Genomic DNA, 24342 nt, shown 5'->3' on the forward strand with positions numbered 1-24342 from the left:
AGAAGGGCCCAGCCCAGGACTCTGCTCGGGAGCAGGGCCATCCTCACAGGTCACTCCACATAGAGAGGGTTCCCCAGGCAGTGTGACAGGGAAATGGAGGGGAAGGTTGATGAAGAGCGAGCAGGGGACGAGTATTTGTCTGTTTTATTGTGCAGCATCTTCTCTCATCCTCACAGTAACCCGACCACATAAATATTATTAGTTCTTCCAAGATGGCGACATTAAGTGCCTGAGGACATCTCCCCAAATCTAAGCTCTTCCCTTTGACCACGAAATCTTCAAAATAGCTAAGTTAGGAGTGAAACTGAATCTCACGTCTCCATGGGGCAGCTCAGACCTCAGGGGCAGGGCAGCCGAGAGCTGGGGTCCCAGTCCTGTCAGGGGCACTGGGAAGAGGCAGGCTCAGCACGGCAGGCTCCCATCCAGCCTCCTGAGCTCCATCTTTCCCTCGGGCCCTCACCCCCAACCTCCTTTCTGTCCTTTATCAGTCAACCTCCTTCCTGTCACAGGGCACTACATGGGCCATTCTCTCTGTGTGCAGTGCCCATGGCTGGGCCAAAATGTCTCCCCGTCGAGCACGTCCTCACTCACCCTTCAGACTGGTTAGGTCTCTGCACCCTCATAACCACAACAGGGTATTGGTATCATCATACACGGAAGGCCTGCTTGTCTATTCGCGGGGCCTTACGGTCTTCTTTTCTATCATAATCCCTGACAGACACTTAGTGACTTTCTCAATAAATATTTGCTGAATGAAGAGGGAGCTTTAGAAGTTGGAAGAAATTCTGGGGACTTTTCCAGATTATGTCAATATGGCCCAGCCAGAGGGAACATCCTCTGCTTTTCTTAGAGGGAGGGACAGGGAACTGATTTTGCCCCGGTCATAAAATTCCTATCAAAGCAGTGGCAAAGGAACCTAAGACTGCTATCGTTCTGACAATATGTCTGCATGTTGTGGGACATGGGGAAAAAAAAAATGGAAAAAAGAACTGCCATGTTTAGCACTGTGTCTGTGGCTGCGTATTTTTCCTCTCAGGTCCTTTAAAATATCTCCCTATAAGATAAATATTAGTTTTTTAGGCACGATAACAGCACTGGGATTGTATTAAGAGATAGCCTTTATCGTTCAGAGAAACATGCTTAAATATTTATGATATCTGGGATACAGGCAGAGGAAACGGATGAGAGTGCAGACAGGGCAGGACTGAGCCTGGTTTGAGAGCTCTGGGGCTGGGTGAAGGGTCAGTGATTCAGCATCCCATTCGGTCTCCTCCTGTATACGTTGGAAATTCTCTGTAATTAAAAGTTGTTTTTTTTTTTTTTTTTTTAACTTCTTTCTAATGCTGCTTGGTTGGTATTAAAATATCAAATTCTTAAAAATATAGTTGGCCTATGAAAAGCCCCTCGGGCATGAAACAATACTAGGCAAAACTGCTTTGAAAACCAACACCCGAACAAAGGCACAAAATGAAAAGAGAGTTGGCGCCAAAGACGGGAAAAACTACCATCTGACCGAAATGCATCCATAACCCCCACGTGAGATGCAGTGTAATTAACAACAGGCAGAATCAGAGAAACATACAGAGAATCTCTCAGTTAAACTGTTCCCCGGGATGTGCTCAGAGCCGAAAATTTACCGACAGGCTCTTCTACCAGAGATGAACGTACCAGAAAGTGCCTTCAAAAGGAGGAGAAACTACAGAAAAGTAACGCCGCCTACATTCCTACTGCAAGGGCTTTAGGGCTGCTGAAAGAGCCAGACCATATTTCCCAAACCCTAACTCCAAATAAAGGATTTCCCATGAGATAAACTCCATAATTCAGGGACTAGAGCTGCCATATTCACCATTTTATTCCCAATACTCGACATAAAGAGACGCTCAATAAGTACATTTTGAAAGAAGAGGGAAGACAGAATATTGGAAAGATTTGGAGCATCTGGTCATGCAAAACACTCATCTGTGCAGAGGAAGAAAATCCTTTGGTCAAGAAGTGTTCTCAGGGAAGAAATACCTTCAGACACACACAGTTTAACATAAATTCAAACCAATGGTGGTAACCTGCCCCAGGCAGTCCCTAGCCCCAGAGGCCAGGATGGGCAGCTGGTCTCCTGTCCAGGCTGCCAATGCGACTTAGACGGACGATGACATGAACTAAATGACATGCAAACTGGAAGCCAAGTTATCTCCAAAACCTTTTGCCTTGACCCACTTCTTCCAGCCAGAGGGCAGCAGCTGACCCAGGGATGGCTGAGCTGAGCCAGGGGTGTCCTACCCACCTTGCAGGCAGAGGACCACACTGTCAGGAATGTGCTCTGACCTGTCTGACCCGTGTGTCCAGCCTAGCAAATGAGGAGGGGCCTCTGGGTGGCTCAGTTGTTAGGTGTCTGCCTTCGGCTCAGGTCACGATCCCAGGGTCCTGGGATCGAGCCCCTCATCGGGCTCCCTGCTCGGCAGGAAGCCTTCTCCCTCTCCCACTCCTCCTGCTTCTGTTTCCCCTCTCACTGTGTCTCTCTGTGTCAAATAAATAAATAAAATCTTGAAAAAAAAATTAGGAGTCCCCAGCCATGACTCACAATTGACACTGTTTCATCTCCTTGTGACAAAAATGAACACGACACCTACCCTGGGAGGCAAATAGGGAGGGGAGAGACAGCCCAGTCTCCTCAAAGAAATGGCCATCTCCGGCTTATTAAGGTATTTGTTATTTCTGAGAATCTCACAGACAGAAGAGACCATTTTATATAAAATAGTAAACTCATGCTTGGACAAAGACCGATCATTTTTTATGCTTAAAAAGGAGTAGAACAACTTGTAGCCAACCAGAAATACCAAATGGAGTGTAGTTCTAATAATAGTCTCCTGATAGGAGGTAACTTTTTAAAGCTATCACCTTCCAGCTTCTACGCAGACAACAGCTGGTTAGGCCCAGCAACCCCAGGGAAAAGAAAAGACTATCCGGAGGGCAAAATCAGGAACTAATTGGCTGGAACTCAGTCCTGTAGTACACATGTCAGGTAACCTTGACTGATAAAATACAAATATCCTCCATAGACCTTCCCTGATAAGAGAAGGTGTGAGCGTGGACGTTCCCATGGCAACACGGCCAAGGCACAGACCAAACTGGAGCTGCGAATCCAGAGTACCAGCTGCCTGGCCTTGTGCAAGTTACTCATCGCACAGAGCTTCAGCGTCCTGAACAGGACGAATGGGGAGAAAACCACCCACCTTGCAGGGTCGTTCTGGAAATACACAGCACAATATATGTAAAACCCCGTGCATGCTGCTGGGGCTACCTGGAGACATGATTAGAGGTGGGGGCTTTCCATTTCTGAGTATCTGGGGTCCAGCTAGAGTCTATGCATTCGTCGGGAGGCTTCTGTCTGTCTGCCTCTCTCTTCTTGGGTCCTTTTGCTCTTTGCATCACAGCCATCCAATTGGCCGGGACAGTGAGATGTTCACCCCTCAACTGGCCTTGCTGCTCTTCCGAGGGCGAAATCACAATTCAGGAGGTCAAAAACCAGAAAAGAGCTGTGCAGTCCAGTGCATTTGTAAACGGTACCCCAGCTGTCCTTGGTGTCTGACAAGACTGGGGCCGGGGGGCGGCGGGTGGTGAGTGGAAAGGAGAGACCGCTAGAGCAGGTGGCACAGCCCTGGGCTTGCTGGAAACCACAGCCCCTAGGCTCTCCCTCTTTTACTGATGGACTTCCCTACCTATTCAGCTGAATACAGAGTTCGACAGCTAAAGAGATCTGGAAAATCGCTGCCTCCAGACTAACACCTATGTTTGCTAGAGAGGAAACCGAGGCCCAAAGATGCCCTGTCTGGCCCGACCTCCATGGTGGCGGGTGAGGGAACCAGAACCAGGACTCAGGCCTCTTCCCATCCTCTGGGGCTGCTATCTCTGAGAGGCGCACGGAGTCCCGCACACCATCAGGGCGGCCCCAGCGCCAATCCGAATGCTGGCAGCACGCTCCCTCCCCTGGCAACAGCCACTGCTGTTGTATAAACAGTCACACCAAGGACGAGGACTTAGCATGCTTACTCATCTAGGGCTTTAAAGGGAAAAAGGACTGTAAAGCTAAATGGCAAGGGTTTGCTCCTTTGAAACATACTGGGCTATGAAAGTTCTCGACTTTGCATACATACATATATACACGTACTTGCTCTCCCTCACTGGAGTTCTTAAGGATCTGAAGAGAGACCATTTCTGTAAAAACACAGGTCACTAACAGACATATACAGTGGTGCAATGTTAGCAGCTACTGAAAATATCATCTGCTTTGGAGTGCCTGGGTGGCGCAGTGGATTAAATGTCTGCCTTCAGCTCGGGTCATGATCTCAGGGTCCTCGGATCGAGCCACACATCAGGCTCTTTGCTCATCAGAGAGCCTTCTTCTCCCTCTGCCTCTGCCTGCTGCTCCCCACCCCCAGCCTTGTGTTCTGTGAACAAATCTTTAAAAAAAAAAAAAAAAAGACAGTATCATCTGCCTCAAATTACTTTGTTGCTTTGCACAAGACTTCACCATCCCACAGACTCAATCAGCAGAGCTCAAGTCGGTCTCACTAAAATTCAAGTATGCAGTGAGACCCTGATTTAGCTGATAAATCTGTAATAGCTGGTGTGAGTTCTCTTGCTGCTGTGTGTTGTGTGTGTCCAAGAATACACTACATACAGGTTTGCATAGGAATGGATACATACATTCACGAAATTCTTTGGAAGTGATGGGGGTTAATTTCACCATTATGTACACCAATTTGAATTTTAATGTTCAACAATTTTATAAACATTCTAGTCCATATTTATCAACTCCTCAGTATGAAATGTGTACCCACAAACTAAGAACATTTGCTCTCCCATATTTTTAACAATTTTTAATATATAAACAAAAGCCCACAGCTAAATTATTTGAGTTGTTACTATAATTTTAGATAACATTGTCTTTTTTTTTTTTTTAAAGATTTTATTTATTTACTTGACAGGCAGAGATTACAAGTAGGCAGAGAGGCAGGCAGAGAGAGAGAGGAGGAAGCAGACTCCCTGCCGAGCAGAGAGCCTGATGCAGGGCTCGATCCCAGGACCCTGGGATCACGACCAGAGCTGAAGGCAGAGGCTTTAACCCACTGAGCCACCCAGGTGCCCCTTTAGATAACATTCTCAAAGAAACTTGTTTTGGGCTGAATTGTGTCCTACAAAAAAAGAGATATGTTGGAGTCCTAACCTCTGTTACCTCCAAATTTGACCTTATTTGGAGAAAGGGCAAATTAGAATGAGGTCATTTGAGAGAGCCCTAATCCAGTATAATGGGTACTCTCATAAAAAGGAGAAAATTTAGATACACACACACATACTGGGAGAACATCATGCAAACACTAGGGTGAGGCAGCCATACACCAAAGACTGCCAGAGCCACCAGCAGCTGGACGAAGCAAAGGGAGGATTCTTTGAGAGCTTTCAGAGAGAGCATGGCCTTGCTGACTGACACCTTGACCCCAGACTTCTAACCTCCAAAACTGCAAGCCAATACATTTCTGTTGGTTAAGCCATGCAGTTCATGGTACTCTGCAATGGCAGCCCTGAGAAACTTAAAACAAACATATAGATTTAAATATCTCTATCTATATCTACATATATCTCAAAAGTCATTCTTGAAGCATCTGCTATGTGCAAGGCAGGGAGCTGGGCTCTGGGAGACAAAATAAAAAGACATCACCCATTGCAAATGGCTCTGAGGGAAATACCTACGAGGCACAAATGCAAGAAAACATACCTTCTCACTGGTCATTGGGCAATGGGCATGAGAGATGCCTCTGGAGGCTCACACAGAGAGCATAGGGTCGGAACATTTCCTAAATGCCATTACCTACATTCCATTCCAAACTGTCATGCAGCCTAAACCTTTGTGGGTATGCCTGTTCCCATAAAGGATCCAGATACATATTTTTAAATACCAAAATAATGGTAATGCACTGATGAGACACCTGTATTCTTAAAAATACCCCACGTAGAGGACATGGCAAACTGGCCTGGCCACCAGCAGGATGGTGAGGAAGGCAGAGCTGACGGGTAGGGTGAGCATCTCCCCGGAGAGGCTGGCTCCCAGCCAGGAAAGAAGGAGCTCTGGGAGGTACAGTCTGCAGAGCGAGGAAGCAAGGCCCGAGGACATGGGTGGAGGGATGCTCAGATTTATGGAGAAGGACATAAGGACATCAAACAAAGATGCCGTGGACACAGCCCAAGAGGAAGATGCCGAACGGGCAGTTTCCAGAAGGGGAGTAACTTCCAGAGGGCCTAAGGGAGAAGAGCAAAGAAGGGTCACTGTGCTTGGCATTCGAAAGGCTGAGACTGGTCCTGAGTCACTGCCTCTCTAAGCAGTATCACAGGCCACTCTGTTGGGTCTTTTCATACAGGAAGCTCCTTACTCTTCGCGGCATTACTATGCTTCCTTTAAAGAGAAGGAGATGGAGTAGCAGAGAAACTGTTTCAGAGCTCATCTGGGGCCGCAAAAGGCAGTCACGGGGCAGTGGGTACCTTCTAGAAGAGGACTAAAAGTAGCAGGCAGGAACAGGAAGCCTCCCCACACACCCCTGGAACTGGGACTCCAGAAAAAGACGTCTCTGAGGTGAGTGCCTCCAGGAGTCTCCAAACACTCTGTCATGAAGCTGGGCCAAATCCGCCAGGCGCTACAGCCCTCCGTGGTAAGGGCTTCCTCTGTAGTGATTTTGGCCCAACGGGTGGGGGCGTGTGTGTGTGTGTGTGTGTGTGTGTGTGGCCAGCTGCCCCCATGGAATCCCAGGGGCTCGAAACACAGTAAACATCACCCACGACGGCGTCAGAGAATAAGGCCCCCTCCTGCCCTCCTTCAGCTGCAGCTCGAACAGGATCCCAGATAATGTCCTACAGGTTCTGCCTCATCGGATGCCAGTCAGGCCTTTCCCGTCTCCCCACTAGCCCTTCCGTGCCAACTTCGAACCCCAGCCTTTGCACGCCCCTGGCTCCTCCCAGAAACCCAAGTTGTCTCCACAGTGGGGGGCTTTCCGGAGCTCTTGGTGCCCTGCAGTTTTGTGGGCCACCATGTCCCAGGGAGGGACAAGCATGGTGGAGGCAAATCCCGTGTCACTTTCAGGGCCTCCTTGCCCGTGCCTGACCCTTGACCCCAGTGACTCAAACGCAAGAGGCTGGCTGGGACATGGTGGCAAAGTCACTCAGGACAGCCTCACAGCCACCACCAGTACCTTCTGGTGCAAACACCACCCAAGGACTTCAGTCCTGGGGAAACAGCCAGCCCCACCCTCGTCCTCCACTCTACCCCGATTCTTTCACAGTGAGTCACCACAGAAGGGCGCGTGGCTGCACCCCAGGTCCACCCAGCAGGAGAAGAGGCCTCCTGGTGCAAGCTCTGCCCCGACAGCTCCTGCCTGCTGCTCCTCTCAGCCCTTGAGGGGGAAACGTTATGGTGAGGGGGATCGGGGGGAGAGGGGGCTCAGGCTTTTTTCTGGTTTACACAGGAAGGCTTGTGATAATATTCGGATTAAAAAAAATAAAAGAGGGTCCTACCACTTGGAAAAGTTTGAAAAGCACAGTTTCAGACTAAATGGGCAAATCGAAGTATAGGACTTGGCTACCAACACCTGCTTGGTGTGGAACACATGCCTGCTTCCCTTGGGAATACCGGGTTCGTCTCAGCGGCACCTCACAGCAGCAGAGACCATTCACAGACATCTGCCCAGGCACGCAGCCTGGGTCTGACTCCGACACACCAGACTCCCCACTTCCCCTGTCAGGCCTGTGGGGCTAGCCATTATGGCCTTGTCCTTCACCCTCTCCAGCCCGGGCCGCTTCCTCAACAAGTGCTCCTTCTCATTCCTCATGTGTTAAGCAGTCCATGAGGCCCTGCGCACAGCTCAGGTCCAGCTCCCTAAAAGGGACAGAAAAGGTGGCAGAGAGGGCAGAAGGGACACCCCTCCCCCCCGCAGCGGCAGAGCACCCCCCTCCCCCATCTAGTCAACAACACGTGTCTGGCTGGGTGATTCTGGGGATGAGCTTTTACCTCCAAACTTTTTCTTCAGAGAATATCCAAAGCTGCACCCAGGCTGAGAAAATAGTTCAAAGTACCATTATCACAAGTAAGAAAAGTTAAGTTATTCAATAATATCGAATACGTGGTTCAGATTCAAAACCGTGTAATTATCCCCATAGGACTTCACCTGATTTTTTTTTTTTTTTTGATCCCGGATCTAACCAAGGTTCACTCATTATATTTGACATTAACTCTCTTTAGTCTCCTTTTGGCCAGCTGTTTTTGCAGAATGTCCCACATGTGGGGTTTCTTGGTTTCCTTATTTTTCGATATAACTGAACAAGTCTGGCATGAATGTCTCATAGGGGATACTGTCTTCTCCTTGACTGTGTCACCACGGAAGCCCACTGACCAGGCTGCCTCCTTCCTGGGAAAGCTAGACGGGAGCTTTGGCTGAAATGCTGGCTACCAGACGGCACCATTCTGCCTACAGAGCCGGGAGGTAACCTATGAGGGGATATGCTGGGAGCATGTGAAAATACTGTCCCACAGCCACCCCCACCAGCTAGCCTTGGCATCCACTGGTGAACCGACCCCTGGGTTACTAAAGAGAGGTTCTCCAAATTTATCAGCCGAATTTCTAGAAAACAGCTTGCCCTTTTTAAATCTCTGATGATTATTATACACTCATGAATCTTTTTTTTTTAATTATGCAATGTGTCCAAACATAATCCTGTCATTACTTTTTGATATTCACGTTATTCCAATTTTGCCACTGCAGTGCGACCCCCTTCAAACTGGCTTCTGGGTCCCTTGCGATGAGCCCCGCCGTGTGAGTGTCCACCTTGTTCTCCGGCACGGGATGTCACAGGCTCCCCCCGGACTCGCCTTGCTCCCACCTGGAGCCATTTTTTGGGACTCATTCTTTCTCTTTACGCAGATAAGCTATGTCACGTTCTCACAGCCTGGTTCTAGTCATAACCTCATTCTCCCTGCCTGCTTCCTCCTTCCCCTGTCACTCATCATTTGAATTAGTACAAAGAGCTCTGTCCGTAGTAGAAAATGGGAAGAAGAAGGGCATAAGAGAAGGAGGAGAGACAAAGACCAACAGTAAATTTACGGATTTTATCAACCATGTACCACTCAAAGAGGAGCTTCCTTTTTTACAGGGGGCTGCACTCGTGGTCACCTCCATAGCAAGGCTTGTCACTGTCTCATGATTCTACTTATAAAACTTCTATGACCGTATATCATTTTATTGTTTTATGCTTACACAAAATATATATACAGGAAAAATGACCACCTACCCCCCAACGCACTTGTCCCCTTCACTTGCTTGGTCTCCAACAGCACTTATTACCCTCCAAATTCTATAAAATATGATGTTTTAGGGGCACTTAGGTGGTTCAGTCAGTTAAGTGTCTGCCTTCAGCTCTGGTCACGCTCCCACAGTCCTGGGATCGAGCCCTATATTGGGCTCCTTGCTTAGCAGGGAGCAAGAAGCTTTTCCCTCTGCCTCTGCCCTCCCCGCTTATGCTTTCTCTCACTCTGTCAAATAAATAAAATCTTTTTAAAAAAATAAAGTAAAATATGATTATTTAATTCTCCTTCTCCCCCTGACTAGGAGGTAAGTTCCGTGAGTGACAGGCATTTTTGCTCACTGCTCTGCTCACTACTGTACCTACAGTGTAGCAACAGCATACTCCGCTCACACACATAGGGTCTGGAATCCAGGAGGTGTCCCGTAACCATCTGCAAGTGAGAAAAATGGCCTGCCTGGGACAAGAGGCCTAGAGACGAGGGGCGCCTGGGTGGCTCAGTGGGTTAAAGCCTCTGCCTTCGGCTCAGGTCATGATCCCAGGGTCCTGGGATCAAACCCCACATCGGGCTCTCTGCTCAGCAGGAGCCTGCTTCCCTTTCTCTCTCTCTGCCTGCCTCTCTGCCTACTTGTGATCTCTGTCAAATGAATAATAAAATCTTTTTTCAAAAAGAGGCCTAGAGGCAAGCAGCACCTCCTACGAAGCCTTTGGGCCTCTGCTTCGGTGTCAGCCCCGGCAGTCAGCTGTTCATTGCCCGTGTTCCCCAGAGCCCTCCTTGCCCTTCCAGATCCAAACACTTGAACTAGCACGTCAACACTGTTCATTGGTCTGTCTCACCTGAAAAACTTCGAGCTCCTCTAAGACAAGGACAAGGTCAGACTTATCTTCACAGCCCAGTGCTTAGCACAGAAACCTCTGCTGACCTCCTCCGCCCTCTAGCCAAGTGCCCTTGCCCCGTGCCCAGGCTACCCGCCAGGCCCAGCCTCTCCCAGCCGCCTTCGCTGCGAGCTGGGCTTCCGCCTCCAGCTGCTGAGAAAGGCTCGGCTGCGGGCAGCTCACAAAGGGCCCTTTGACTCCACAGGACTGGGCTTTTTCAGGAGAAACCCCTTCCCTGCCATGGCACCCGTCACCAAGCCCAGCGTCCCGACAGCTTCGAGGCCTCCCAGAGCCAGTGTTCACCAAGAAACAAGAGCAGGGGCAGGAGGAGGCTGGCAGAGCCAGCCAGGCAGGGCGGTCTGACGTCTGGGAAGATGGAAGATGGGGTGGAAGGTCGAGAGGGCCTTTTCATCAGCAGCGTCACTGACATTCAGACTCTGTGAATAGCCTGGATGGAGGGCGGGCGGGGGCCGGGGGTAAAATAAAAGGAGTGCCAAGGTGAGAACTTGTCAGAGCTTTGCCTCAGAGACGGCTTACTTGTTCTTTTCTTTCAGTCTTCTTTTGACCTGCCTCTGAGGCCGGACTCTCGGGGGGGACGGTCAGCCGCAGTCTGCAGACATTCGCCTAAGAGAGACACAGAGGAGAAGCCAGTTATGAACCCGCCGTTGAGGAAGAAAGAGCTGAGTGACCTTGTGCTTCCCAGAGCCTGTTTCCCTTGCCGAGCAAGGGGGTGATGTCACCCACCCCGCAGGGGAACCTGAGGCGAAGGCTAGCCTTTGCCTGGCCCAGATGGGGCACGCACCACCCTGATCCTCAAAACAAGGACATGACCAAGTAATTTCATTGCATTCAAACATTTTTTAAAATATTTTATTTATTTATTTGACAGGGGGAGACAGAGCGAGAGAGAGGACACAAGCAGGTGGAGTGGAGAGGGAGAAGCAGGCTTCCCGCTGAGCAGGGAGCCCCATGCAGGACTCGATCCCAGGACTTTGGGATCATGACCTGGGCTGAAGGCAGATGCCTAATGACTGAGCCATCGAGGATCCCCTCAAACATTTTTTTTTTTTTTTGAAAGGCTCAGTTTCTCTAACAACACGTACAGAATAGTCATAGCTCACATGCAAAGGTCAAAACACAGACCGGGTGTCTGGGCTGTAAAGGTGCTTTCTCCGGGGCTCCTGTCAGATCTTTCTCCAACAGACATAAACATGCCTAAGCACAAAGTTTTTATAAAAATCCGTGTTCATAGCAGCATTAGGCACGACAGCCCAAAGGTGGAAACAACACCAACGTCCACCAGTGGCTGAACGGATAAATAAACCATGGTATCTACGTAGAACGGAATGTTATCTGGCCTTAAAAAGGAAGGAAATTCTCACACACTGTAACATGATGAACCTTAAGGGCGTTACGGTTCATGAAAGAAGCCAATCATACAAAGACCAATATCGTAGGACTCCACGTATCTGAGCTACCTCGAATAGTCAAATGCACGGGGACAGAGAACAGAATGGTAATTGCTACGGGCTGGGGACACAGAGGAATGGAGAGTTATTATTCTATGCATATGGAGTTTCAGTCTGAGAAGATACAAACGTTCTGCAGGTGAATGGCGGCGATGTCTGCCCAACGAGACAGTACTTAATGCCACCTATGTCTACCTCACCCTAATGTCACAGCCCGGTCCTGCTCTGACTTCCCAGGGAGAAGGGATTGGGCCACTGGAAAAGCCCAGAGAGGGTCCCAGCAGCATGCAGAGTACACAGCCCATAACCATGTGGGCCTGGCTCACGGGAGTGCTGCTTGTCCCTGCTATAGACCGCATTGTGTCCTCCCATAATTCCCGTGTTGGAGCCTTACCTCCAGTAACTCAGAACGTGACCCTACTTGGAAACAGGCTCTTTATAGAGGTTATCCAGTTGAAATGAGGTCATCAGGGGTGGCCTAATTAAAAATGACTGATATCCTTATAAAAAGGGGAACCTGAAGAAAGACACACATGTAGGGAGACCACCACCATGTGAACATGCTAGAGAGAGAAGCCTGGAATGGCTCCCTCCCATACAGCCCTCAAAGGAGCCAACCCTGTCAACACCTTGATTTTCGACTTCCAGCTCCAAAACCATGGGATAATAGATGTCTGTTGTTTGAGCCCGGTGGTGGGCAGTACTTCTTACAGCAGCACTCGCAGATTAATATAGCCCCAACCGTGTTTACAAGGTCTCGGGTCCACACGGGTCCAGAGGGTGGTCTCTGAGCAGAACTACCCTGGAGCCTAGACACCCAGAATGGGATAGGACTGTAAGGATCTTTGCCAGCCTAGAAAGGAACCCCCACATGCACCCATGTACCTGGCAGGTGGACGCTGAGACTAAGGATAGCATTTTCCATCTGCAGGTAAGAGCGCCCACGTGGGACACGTGTTAGCACTTCCATATACACTGTCACCTCCCTTCGAGACATCCCATTTTGCTCCCCGGTGTCGCCAACTTCCTGATGAGGAACTTGCATCTTCCCACTGAACTCCTATCTAAGGGACCCAGGGTTGCCTTCAGAGATGGCAACAGAATTCCCTTTCCTCTACACTGGCCTCCTTCCCTCTGAACGTCTTCTCCTCCGGATTTAAAAACCCCAGCTCCTTCAACTAAATGACTTGGTTTCATAATTATTCTCCATCCTCACCCTCCGCTGGACAAGCTACATCCCCCAGAAGCCCCAGAGCGTTCACTGCCCCTGATGTGGCCAACTTGGCACTGAACCCTTTGAAACTCACTGCTAGTCCTGCTGGCCAGGGACAAACCACCCATTCCAGCCAGGAGGCAGTTCTCTTCACGGACAGCCAAGAGCACAGACAGGGAATCAGATTTCCTCCGGGGGAGGCAAACCCCTGACCTGGACTGGTCGAAACGAGCTGGCATTTCCACAAACACCAAAGTGGGACTCACAGCAGGTAGGCAACCCAAGTCTGTGATAGCCAACAATCTTCTGTGATAGGCTGATCTAATCGGCAGCACCATTCTGCAGAGAAAAGGAAGTGCTCTCCTCCTCCACCCCACTCCAGACACACGCGTGTACACACATACACATGGGTAAATACACACACATGCTTGCACAAGTGCCCACACCTACAGATATCAATGCCTCCTGGCTGTGCTGACTATGGGCAAGCTCTTCAATCTCTTTGAATCTCAAGTGTAAATGCAGATAAAAGGAAAATTGCCACATAGGAAGCCTCTATAGGTATGAGATATTTGTATTATTACCGAGATGCAACCATCATCCTGTAAGTTCCAAAAAGAAATAGTCCCGCTCGGCTTTATGGTTCTGCTTTTCATGAAACAACAATTTGGTCATGGATCTACTGTAAGTGATGCCTTTTTGGAGGGTGATTGGTCCCTAATGTAATTTTCAGAATAAAGACCAAAGAGGGCACAAAGCCCAGAAGGGACTCCACTGGTCCAATCACCCAAAAGTGTACTGAATCCCTCCCCTGTTTGAGACAGTTCTTGATCCGTCCACCCAGAACCCTGCTATACCTCAGCATACTTCCCGCAGCACTCAACACTGAGCCAAGTGTACCCTGGGGAATGACAAAACCCTACGAGAAATAGAATGTATTTCCCTTAAGCCATCAGTTTTCCCTGGTGAGAGATAATGAATGAACCTAAAAGGAACCTGTAGAATCCCACATTTGACTTCAAAACTATCTGGCAACAGTAGCGGGTTCTTGAAGTCACAGCCAGCCCCTGAGTCCAATGTTTACTCTTGTCCTTAGAGGTGCTGTAAGGTACGGGCTACACATGGGGCCAGCACTCTCTCATCAGTACTGACCCGCTGACGGACAGACTGCACAGACACAGTGGAAACCCAGCATGGAAGAAGATCAGACGCCTTCCTAAGGTGGTCAAATGTGTTGTCATGTGGGGGGGAAAAAAAAAAAAAGGAAATTGCAGGGAAAAATGTGAATAATCATCTCATTTTTGTTTTTTAAATACACTCTGATAATTTGCATAGGTTTATGGAAAAAAATCTTGAAGGAAACACAACCAATGGATAGTGGTGATGGTTGTCCCTGTAAAGTGGGATTCCCACATTGTGTCCAACTCTTCCAAGTCGCCACATAGGAAGCCTCTATTGGTATGAGATATTTGTATTATTACCTAGATGCAACCATCATCCTGTAAATTGTGGAATTTTGTGTAAATTTTTTAATTAAAAATAATAGCAGTGATAGCAATAATAAAGATTGAGAGACACTGTATCTAGAAAAAAGAGAGACAGATCAAGCTTTCCTAGATCCACAGGAGTGCCTCATGAGCAGCAAAGAGAACCACCCAGAGGTCTAGAAAATATCCTGAATTCCTCAACAGAAGCACTAAGTAACCTTTGAAGGAACCCACTAAGTTGACCTGGTGTAGTTTACCTCCTTTATTCATTCATTCACTTTCAGGCAATCTCCCCGTGGGAAAATTTCCCCCTGAGTAAGATCAAGGCAGGGTAGCTTATCTCTTTTAGCATTTTATGATGCTGATTTTTATGGTTTCCTTAAACTCTGATACATGATCTCCAGAGCAGCCAAGGCCGGGCAGTACCTGAGAAGGGCAGGGTCCTTTATTCCCAGGACTCCCACAGCAGCTGGCTCAGCCCTATGTTCTGAACAATGAGAAGAACTAAATCTTTCTTACCCTGAACACCACAGCTACTGGATTAGTTGTCCCTACAAGCAATGGTCTGTTGCAGTGAATCAAAAGCAGGAAGGTGGACTCAGTGTATTTCATCATTAGGTTATGGAACAACCACTCTTATAAAATACTATTAAGGGCAATGAGAGTACCAAGATGAAAAAAAAACAGCCATGTTCCCAAGAGCTCAGCATCCAAAAAAACACCCAAAAAAGGCACATAGGAACACTTAACACTACCAGTATAAGGTCCTGAAAGGCAGGGGAGCCTGGTGGTTAAGGTTGGTGGAATTGCACTTTCTTACAAAGGAGTAGGAATATAAAAGGAACAATGGTCTTAATCGGAGGTGGGAGTATATCAAAGGCTCCTGGAGATGACATTTGAGCTGGGTATAAAAAGACAGGAAAGACTCTGTTGTTCATTGAGATTTGGAGAATCCATCATCGCAAAAGCAAACAACTATGAGGCAAGGCATTTGCTCCAGGCCAAAGGCACAGATGTGAGAATGTTCTGAGAACATTAAGTGGGTCTACAACCTACACTAGAGTGGGGAAGGAAAACAGACAGGTAGGGGCCAAACTCTAACAAGCTACAAAGAAAGGCCTGATGGAGAAGCAAGGTCTCTAGTGGAAGACAATCAGGAGTCATCCACCTCTTTGCAGGAAGGGACTAACACTCAAATCTGAGTTAAGTGATTCAACAGCAGTTTCTGGGCGCTTCCTATTACAGTCCATGCATTGCAACATGGACTGAAGGGGGGCTGGGAAATAGGGGAAGAGATCACGCAAGCTTTATGCTTTAATTGCTTTTGTCACCCTTTGGGCTTAGCATAGTATCAACACATAATAGGTACTCACTCAGTAAATTAAATACCAGTAGGAGTAAAACGCAGTAAGGCAAATATATCTGAAACTCCCCAGAGTGCCTTCTACCTTCTTCAAACCAACCCCCTTGGGAGGGACATCAAGGGAGTCACAGATACTATTCAAGCCTCCTCCACAAGAATCACACAACCAAGCCCTTGTCTGCAACTCAGGGCACCCGGGAGCTAGGCAGATCCTCTGGGGCCCTGTTTCTGCCCACCCCCACTGTGGAGGCAGAAGGCTGGTCTCCATTAACAGGAGAAACTGGGGAGCCACATACCATCATGCCCTCGGCTTCACCACATGGGCTCACCCAAGAGAAAAGTATCATCAAATAAAAAGGGGTGGAGAAGATGACCCAGAGAGGGGGCGGGGTGCTCATGAGTTGCCAGAGATGTATTTCCCTAAGGAAATTAGCCACATGCATTTCCATTTCTCTAAGGCCTGGTCCACTCGGTGACGGTGGCTTCCTGCCCAGTTCCACCTAACAACAGGAGGTGTGGTTCCTGTGTTGTGGCTCAGAACACAGGCACCACACTCTGCTCGGCCCAACTATAAGGCCTCTGGACTATGTGGGTCAGACTGTGTGGAGCAAGGTACGCCTCTTGGAGTTGACCTCTTAGCTTTCCTGTGGTCCTGAAAGTGCAGGCCTGGTCCACTCCATCAGAGTGGGGCGGATCTTTCTGTAAAGGGCCAGATAGGAAATATTTAGGTTTTGCAGGCCACTGGAAAAGCCATTCTTATCTCAGAGGCATACAAAACAAGCCAAGAGGGCCAAATATGGCTCAGGCGGCATGAGCTGATCTGAAGACTTGGACTCTTTGTAGGTGGTATAAGGGGTTCTTGAGCCCCCCTTTCCTGTGTTGGGATGGACTCTGGACAAAAATTCATAAATATAAGGACAGTGATCTCTCCTGCCTGTCCTCACTGGCTCACTTCTATACAGGCACACAATGTGCCCAGGAATGCCAACATGCAGAGAGAAAATGCAGGTCAGTGAATGCACAGAAATACCAGTGTGACCTGGAGTGTTAGGAACCCCGCTCCCCACTCTGCACCCACCTCCACCTTGACCTTCCACAAAGGCAATGTGACCTTCCAGAGCACCATGCCAGGAATGTCTGTATTTCCAAGAAAGCTCTAAGAAGACAGCTATGATTCAAGAAGTGGTTCCTATTCTTGGCTGCACATCAGAATCACCTGGGGAGCTTCCTGAAAAACCCGGGTATTACTCTCTACTTTCAGAGGTTCCTGTTTAAACTGTCTGGGGTGGGGCCTGGGCACAGATATTTTAAGCTTCTCGGTGATTCTATGTATAACCAGGGTTGAGAACCACTGACTTAACCAAAGGAATGAGACGTCAACTTGTGCAACAGGATGGGGCAACTATTTGGAGGCCTTCCCAGAAGTGTCATACTCTTCAGCTGGACCAGCACTCCCAACTGTCTGTCACCTGCTTCCTGCCCAGGTGGGCCAGAGGTGACAGGCTGGCTCTATCCCAAGTTTCTCTTCCTTGTTTCTTGTTTGCCGATTCAGTGTGAGTTGTGGCCCCTGTAGGACTCCAGTGACCCCATTCTCTTTTTAAGCACCAATTACATCAGGCTTGGGGAGGCAGGGTCCCTAACCCCTCTCCTCAGTAGTTAATCACAGACAATGTAAACAATAACCAGGTGTACAGGCCTCCAGGGAAACACGGAAAAGGCGAATTCAGACAGGCTCCCTGGAGGAGGGGACCCCTCCTCAAAGAAGCATGAAAGAGGTGAGGAACAGCATGGAAAGCTTGGGGGATGGCAAGCAATGTGGATTATCTGGAAAATGTGTGGGAAGGGGACAAGGAAGGCAACGGCCAGATCAGAAAGGCCTGGATGCTCGAGTATGGAATTTGGACTTGTTGCTGGTAGGACCAAGGAGGGCTCCTGAAGTGGGTTCATCAGCTGACTGGGAGTTGCATTTTCGAAAGGGCACTCTGGCCTTAATGTACAAATAAGAGTCAGCAGTATGACTGAAATTTAGGAAATAATCACTCAGCGACAGCAAGACAGAGGGAAATAGCCCTGTGTCCCTCTTCTGCATGCTGGAGAACATCAGAACTGTTTCGGCTGGGGTAGCCGGCCACCGGAAGCTCGAAGACCAAGACACATGCAATGGCTGAAAGTATTTCAGATGGAAGCTTTTCAACATGGTCTCTGGTTCGTTGGTCCTGGATCCACAACTCCTCGAGCACAACTAGACCATTTTTGAGGTGGCTGACCTGAAAGGCTTTTCCAAGTGATCAGAAGCTCAGGCATTGGGGTTCTTGCTCAGGCATGGGTACTCAGGGCAGGTGAACTGTGACACAGACCACGTATGCAGCCCTCTCACAGGACACTGAAGACAAGGAAGGGTCCAGAATCCCACTTCATACCCTCTGCAGAAGCACCAGGGGTTCACCATCTTGAGGAAATCAAGTGTCCTAAGAGCCCCCAAGACTCAAGGTCTGTTCATCCTTCCTCTGACACAGCAAGTTGTGCAACAACAGAGGTTGGGACATTTTTTCTGAACCTACAACTGTCACACTTAAACAAAAGAGGCTTTTTGGCTAAGTCCTAAGGATGCCCCAGTTCCAAAACTTTGCAACTTGGCCTGTCAAGGGCTGGGTCCAGGGGGCCCTGCTGAGGAGCCTGCCTATTTTCTGGGGGCAGTGGGCCCCCTGCCCACCCATTCCTGGTGGGTGCCGCCACTAGCTTCCTTCCACCGGACACTGAGGCCCCAGAGTCCAACGTCCCTTCCTCGGAGCCCACAGATACAGAGGTTATGCACACAGATGTTTCTGTGAAAAGGAAGTAAATACCTGTGTGACCCATTCACTGGCCAGCTGAAGAAAATTCTTTATTCTGAGCCAACCAGATAGAAATGTGTCCTAGAAGAGTGTGTGTTAGCTAAGGAGGGAGGACCAGCAGGCCAGCTGGGTTTGGACAGAGGACACCTTTGCCAAACAGAAAGATCAGCAAGACAGTCCTATCTTCTGGCCTTTTTTGGGTTTGCTTCTGTTTTGTTTTTCTTTTTATGAACCACTGAGGGATCACGACCCATCACACCAGCCAACAATCTCTCATTATCAAGACGGCGTGGTGCTGGAGGAAACCCTTGACAGATCTCGGTCTCTCGCCACCCCAGCTGAACAGCTTCACCAAAAGCATTTGGCTGCACGAAGCAACATGTGCCTTCCCCCCTCAACACATACAACCTGGCCACACAGCGGACCTTTCATTTCAAAAGGCTCATTCAGTGGGATTAAGTTCGTTTGCAAAACTCCCTTCAAAATCGAGAAGGGATGTCAGTGTTTTTGTAAACGTCTTCCCGGCACTCTCAAAGGGCATCGTGCTGTCTGTGGTTATTCTCCAGCCAATCTATCTTCCTGCGGTTGCCATAGATAAAACTATTTTTAGTGCACAACTGGTTTGAAGGTAGATTTTTTTTTTCCACAATCCTTGCTGGTTGGCTTCCATAAATGCTTCTTTGCTTATCAGCTGAGAGAAATTACTTTCCCACCAGTTTTTTTTTTTCTTTGAGAGATGATTTCAGATAAGAAGGAAATACAAGTTGTCGGTGGCAGCCATGGGACAGGGGATAACCTGTGATAGTCTGGTCCAGCTACACCACGCTGGCTGGCTGACTCAGAAAACTCCCTGCTCAGTGTCAGCTGTCACCACCATTTCTAGCTGGCTTGACTATCTGGACCAACACAGCCTGGTTCTCCCACAGTCCCTAATTTGGTAAGCTCTTTAAATAAAAACAGAAATGCTATGATGGTGGCTAGCATGTTCTTGTTCAAGACCATCACTTGTCCAATATCCAAGAGGAAAGGTAGGATGACACAGAGTTTACTGACAAACTACTTTTGACATCAGGAACAATTTTTATGATTACTTGGTCTACAATTTTATTTTCAAGATATCCCATTCTTGTTTCACCAAAAACATAAGTGTTTGCAAATTCAATATGCCATTATGATACAGTGTATGCCAAGACTTACATTAAAATGAGTAACATTCCCTCCTTTCAGTATCCCAATGCCAGTCATTCCACAAACTCCTATTCACCCTGCAAAACCAAACTCAAATGGCTCCTGAAGAGAGAGGATCTTCCTCAGTTGCTTTGGGAAGAACCCTTCCTTTTAGCTTCACCCAACTCTGTTAACACTGTACCCCACTATAACAACTATCACTTCGTACGATGGTAGTCTGTGATAAGGACTGCCTCCACAGGTAGAGTGGATCCCAATGCCTAGCCCTGTATCCTCCAGGATATCTATAAATGTTGTTAAAAAAAAAAATCAATCAACGGATCCCATCTTCCCAACTTGCCCCACACACACATACACATTGCCAGGACCTGTGGTATTTGTAGATCATGAGCAGAGGAAATCTTAAAGGGAATCCTAGAACCTTTAGATATCTTCTTTCCTGAACAAGTGTGCCAGTACTTGTGTGCTCATAACAGCCCCACATGGTCTGACTTGGGTCCCTGGCCCCTCTAGCCCAAAGTACTTTGGCTGTCTTAATCAAAAGGCAAAGCTTTCTCAACAGTCTGTCCACTGTGCCACTAACAACTAAAGAAATACTTGACAGTAAACATTTGAGAAAAACAATCTTCACAAAGGTTATCTAGTGTGCTAGTCCCAGATGCAGTGCACCCCCCCGCCAATCTAACCAACCATTTCTGGAAGGGCCCTTGACACTTTCATGCAGTCTGGTCCCACGTATGCCTCTGTCCAGGCTCAGGGCTGGATTTTTAGTCTCTTCATTCTTTCTCAATCTCAACTGTGTTCCAACTGAGCAGGATTTCCATAGAAAAAAGGCCAATGCCTGCTTGGAGTAAGGCTGGGACTGTGGATGGAGACCCACTTGGACCTGATGGGGATGTTGCTTTACAAAGCTAATAACCAGACTAGCAGAGTTCTGTCAGTCCTACATGTCTGCACACACAGACACACACACACAAGATCCCCCCAGAATCCATCACTTGGCTCACACCCAAGAGTAACACAATGACCTTCTTCTAGAGATAAAGCACAGAAGGTAAGTCAGTCCCTCGTCTGAAGTATGGAAAAGCATATAGGCACGTGGGCAAGACTAGAAGTCGGGGGTGCCAAAGGGGGTCCTGACTTGGACTTAAGCATCTGTTCAGCTAAAACTTGAAGAACATAAGAGAAGTCTCAACCACAGAAAAGAGGCACCAAGTGATAGATATCACAAGTACTGTGAGAAAGGGATGAACTAAGCAGCCACAAGGCCAGCCCCTGGCAGGGTGCTCTGAGGCCTGATCTTGGAAGAGATACAGAACCGGACAGGTGCAACCTGCATGAGCCTAGCATCATTTCACAGAGCATCTGGAGAGGTAAGAAAAAAGGCCAGCCCCTGGCAGGGTGCTCTGAGGCCTGATCTTGGAAGAGATACCGAACCGGACAGGTGCAACCTGCATGAGCCTAGCATCATTTCACAGAGCATCTGAAGAGGTAAGAAAAAATGCAACCAAGGTGAGGGAGAAACAGAGTGCTTCTAAAGTGCAGCCTTCCTGTAGATGGGGCCCAGGGCTCCTTGGGCTACCTCCGCAGCCCCTGTGCTGGTATTTAAATCAGAACGAAGAAAGTGGTTTGCAGAAATCCGAGTTCCATACCACTGGGCTCCTGGGGAACCTGCTGCTGATCTCGCTGTTGTAAGGTGAAGCCCACACTTTAGCTAAGCTCACTCCAGAATTGGTGTTATACTATCACCAGTGGGGACAAGTGACCTTTTGTTCAATCGCTGAAAGGAGGCAAAGTTGGGTGTTAAAGACATTCATTCCCTTTGAGCCTCAAGTAAGGAAATGCAGGAATGTTTCCCCCTTGCTTTTTAAACTCGTGCCACCAATTAACGTGGCCTAAGAGAGGAGACAGGAAGGAAAGAAAATCTCTGGGAATTCCAGAAAGTCCCTTAAGCTCCAAGAGCCGGTGGCTGGCCGTCCAGAGGATCACAGCCGGAGCAGGAACGGGATGGGAGAGTTGAGTCCAGAGTGGTGGGGGTGTGGGTCAAGGCTGGGGGTGAGGGGCGGGGGGAACAGGAAACTGGCTCTCGCAAGTCCCCAACACCAGACCCCGTTAGGGTCCTGGCCGGGTCGGGGAAGCGGGACGGCAGCGGCAGTCGCCCCTGGCTACTCACCCTCCTGCTGGGCGCCCCGGCGCCGCTGCCCGAGAGCAGGGTGACGGTGGACGTGGAGCGCAGCATCCCGCAGCGGCGGCCGGCGGATGGCCCGCAGCGGCGCTGCCCCCAGCCGAATAAGCGCGCGGAGCCCGCCCAGCGCGGGGGCGGTGCAGGCTGGGACCGAGGGGGCGGTGCGGGGCGGTAGCCGCTCCGGCTGCGGCGGGGCGGGGCGGGGCCGGGGGCGGGGCCCCAGCGCGCTCGTCAGACCCGTCCGGCTGCATTTTCTCCCCCGGGCGCAGACCCGGCCCGAGTGGCGCGCAGCCTTCTGCCCGTGGCGCAGTGCCTGCCCGGGGTCCCTCCCGGGGCAAGCGGGAGCCCTAGATACTCTGGACGCCCAGGCTCTGTCTCTTGCTTGCGGTGTCAAGGTCCCCTGCCTGTTCATCCTCACGGTACTCAGTGGCCCACCGCCAACCCCCAGGAGCCGCATCTCTGGAACTCTCAGAGATGTCATCCATTATTTACTGTGTCTCTTCCAGCACCAAATCAATCTACTGGTGCTGTCTGTCCTCATGATGTTTGCAATCTGGTCGGAATACCTAGGGCGACAGGTGTTGGTACTTTGGTAGAAGAGGAGATATCAACAGGAGCACGCAACAGGCCCCTGGGAGCTGTCCCGTGCAGGGAGGTGGTGCCTAAGCTAACACCTGAAGGAGCTAACACCTGAAGGAGCCAGCCAGGCGCAGAATGTTTATCACAACTGCTCATATTTATTCAGTGATTACTGTGGTCCCAGCCTGCAAGCTCTTTGCATATATAACTCATTTAATCCTTGCAACCACCCTCTGAGGCAAGCACGATTATTTTCCCGTGTCCCCATTTTGCAGATGAGAACACTCACCCACCTAGAGATTGAGTAACACAGCAGAAGCCCCACCAGCTGGCAGGGGCAAAGCTAGGCTGGACCCCAGGGTCAGATCCCATGGCTCTGCTGCACCCCTCCCCCAGCAGAGGGAGGCGAGGGTTACAGACCAAAGGAACTGGCATCTGCAAAGATGCGCACCAGGCAAGAGAAGGTATGGTGTATTTTTTAGGTCCTTAAACTATCACAGTGTGAGGGGCCTTGATGGGGGCAAATGGAGAAGCAGCAGAAGGAGGCTGAGCCAGGTCATGAAGAGCCTGGTAGACTTAGCTAAAGGGTTGACCCTTTTTCCTGAAGATAAAGTGTCTTTCAGCAGGGAAAGACAATCTCTCTCCACTTACTCTTCAAAGCCCGGGTCCAACACCGCCTCTCCATCAAGCTCTCCAGGGCCCTCTTGACCTGAACACTCACACTCATGAACCTAGCAGCTCTTTGGCAACTTGTCTTCCATTGGAGTTGTGTGTGTGTGTGTGTCCCCTTCCCCAGAGGCAAGCTTCCAGAGGGTGAGGGCCAAGCCTTGCCCTTCTCTGAACCCCCAGTGTAGCACCAACACGAAAGATACTCAAAAACTGAGGCCATGCAGTTTCCCGAATGCTCCTGCAGGACTCCATCATCCCACAGATGTGGAAACTGAGGCCAGAGTTTCTAAGCAACAGTCCCAAAGTCACCTCACCTGCTGTCATCACCACCACCCCTGGGCCTGCGTTCTCCATGCTCTGTATGCATTTTCTCATCCAATTCTCACCATGACCCCAACAGACGGATACTGTCACAGTCCCCATTTTGCAAATGAGTCACAGGGATGTCAGGTTAACTGGTGAATAGACTGGAGCTAAATCTAGAGTGTTCTAACTTCGGGTCTGCTGCCTTTGGACCACCCTCCCTTCCCCTACACTTCACGATAGGTCTCTTTGTATCCTACTTCTGTGCAGCCCCATCTTCTTCAGAGAGTTTTATAAAACTGAAAGCTGGATCTGCCTTTCAATAAATAGTGATGGTGGTCAAAATGTGGCCATTGAAAGCCAACACAGGTTAGAAATATCTGCCTGGTTATCTCAGCAGAAAGGAGCTCTGTTATGTTATGTTTTGTTTTGTTTTGTTGCCCTAAGGAGAAAGGAAATGGGCTGCCTTTCAGACAGAGTCAGAATAGCCTGGCATCATCAATGTTTATTTCCATGATGGCAACCTCCCAAGTGACCACCCAAGATGGAGTCAGCATTAGAAAGGACATGTGGACCATGGATTAATCTTCCCTCTACCTACCCAAGTCTTTTTCATACTGTTAATATATTACTTTCCGTGCTGTAGTACATTTTATTACAAAAGCAGCCAATGGCACACCAACCTGTGAGCTCATTGTTGTAACTGGACTGCATTTACATCTCTGCTTAGAGCCTTAACCGGCATGTTGCAAGTACATGCTAAGTGTTGAATAATGTTGAACAATGTTGAATAATGTTGAACAATGAAATGATGTTAGAGAGCAACAGTGCAATTCA

The 24342-nt window shown here is 49.1% G+C and overlaps 1 protein-coding gene across 4 annotated transcripts in view; it reads right to left on the reverse strand.

Moving 5' to 3' along the window:
* The window catches only part of MYZAP (myocardial zonula adherens protein), an 89732-nt gene extending 67633 nt beyond the window's left edge, over positions 1-22099 (reverse strand). For all 4 annotated transcript variants that reach the window (XM_082733766.1, XM_082733765.1, XM_082733767.1 and 1 more), the window contains exons 1-2: positions 21943-22099; positions 10753-10839 (exon numbers count right to left, since the gene is read on the reverse strand). In XM_082733766.1, the coding sequence (XP_082589892.1) occupies positions 10753-10839; positions 21943-22008 (153 nt within the window). In that variant the 5' untranslated portion in view covers positions 22009-22099. The remainder of the gene's footprint in view (positions 1-10752; positions 10840-21942) is intronic.
* Positions 22100-24342: the final 2243 nt, after the last annotated feature.

The sequence above is a fragment of the Mustela nivalis genome (assembly GCF_964662115.1).
Source record: "Mustela nivalis genome assembly, chromosome: 6".
In the NCBI taxonomy this organism is placed as follows: Eukaryota; Metazoa; Chordata; class Mammalia; order Carnivora; family Mustelidae; genus Mustela; species Mustela nivalis.